The sequence below is a fragment of the Trachymyrmex cornetzi genome, unplaced genomic scaffold (assembly GCF_001594075.2).
Source record: "Trachymyrmex cornetzi isolate Tcor2-1 unplaced genomic scaffold, Tcor1.1 C3902790, whole genome shotgun sequence".
Taxonomy (NCBI): domain Eukaryota; kingdom Metazoa; phylum Arthropoda; class Insecta; order Hymenoptera; family Formicidae; genus Trachymyrmex; species Trachymyrmex cornetzi.
In genome coordinates, this window is record NW_017295188.1 from 1 (window position 1) to 1449 (window position 1449).

The 1449-nt window shown below is 28.4% G+C and overlaps 1 protein-coding gene across 1 annotated transcript; it reads right to left on the bottom strand.

Moving 5' to 3' along the window:
• Nucleotides 1-523: 523 nt before the first annotated feature.
• Nucleotides 524-1413, bottom strand: LOC108757388 (sphingosine-1-phosphate lyase; the record flags this gene model as incomplete). The annotated part of the gene is made up of 3 exons (XM_018512542.1): nucleotides 524-723; nucleotides 815-1082; nucleotides 1169-1413. Coding segments are annotated over 3 exons (609 nt in total), but the record flags the coding sequence as incomplete, so codon positions are not given.
• Between the last annotated feature and the right edge of the window lie 36 nt (nucleotides 1414-1449).

The window sequence follows — 1449 nt, forward strand, 5'->3', positions numbered from 1 at the left end:
AGAAAAATAAACGTTATTTATTCCAGGATAAACTAAGAATACTATTTCTTGCGTTACTTTTTTTTATCATGTAAATATACCAACATCCTTAATACACAGTATTATAATAAAATAATAAATTGAAATTTATTATTTCTTTGTATAAATACATTTCAATTAAAATATGGATATAATATAAAATGCATAATTTTTAATGGCATAATTATGAAAATTTGTACTCTCGGTCTATTCTTTTATTATGAAATCTTGTAAATAATTTTTAAGCAATATATATCACATAAATTATAAAATATGCAATCAGTCTTTACCTATGTACAAAAACATTCTCTTTTTAGTAAAAAAAGATTTCTATTCAAATTACTAATTTTTAATATATTCTACAATGTACAAAAAAGCAAAGCGTTTGTATTTCAATATAAATATTTACCCATAACAGATATTAATTAAAATATCAGTAAAACACAGCTTACAAAAATATTCACATATTTCAACTAAAAAATTACTTATAAGAAATATATCCTTTGAGCTTTTCATATTCAGTCGCATAGAAAATGTATGCATTTTATATTTTCATTATAATATATCAAAGTTGTTAATGTTTTTTATGGAACTATTATGTGTTTTATTTCACTCAGTGTAATACATGGAATCCAAAAAGGATTTTGTAATTTCGCCAACCACACTTCGGTCAGGGATACTTTGGCTCATTCCATACATTGCAAGCTGAAAAATATTACACATAACGATGAATATTTTAAAACGTAAATCTATTTAAAATTACAAATTGTAATTGTAATTGTAATTTTGTGTTTACCTTCCCCTTCACTGGAACATTTCGATCTTCCATAATTATTTCCAGTTCCGTATTAACATCCTCCAAAAATTGATCCGCTACTCCTGGCTCGGTATGCACATGTGTAACGCATATGTGTATACCGCAAGGAAATTGTAGTGGGTTCAAACTCCAACCTTTATTGCTAAGAGCTTCCGATAGTCTATAGATGTGAAAATCATTGGAACCGATTGCAATAACGGATGTGGCTGGTGTGCCAAATATGAAAATGCCATCCATCTCCCTCAACCTATATTCAATTTTTTTTTAAATCGATATACATCATATATAATATTTGTAATCAATTCTAGCATAAATGTATCTCTGAATGCGTACTTTCGTTCGATATATCTTGTAGTTTCAATTATCTTTTTAGTCGATTCCACATATTCATCAAATCCATAATACAGTAATGTTGCCCAACAAGTAGCTATAATGCCTCCTGCTCGAGAACCACTAATTGTTGGACTTCCATATATGCCACCAGGCCAATCTGTCGTTATACTATACTGATAGTGTCGGTATTTTTTGTTTCGATAAAGGATTAGCGACGATCCTTTCGGAGCATATCCATACTGAAAGAATTATATGTTTTATACGTACTTCTTAAACAACAT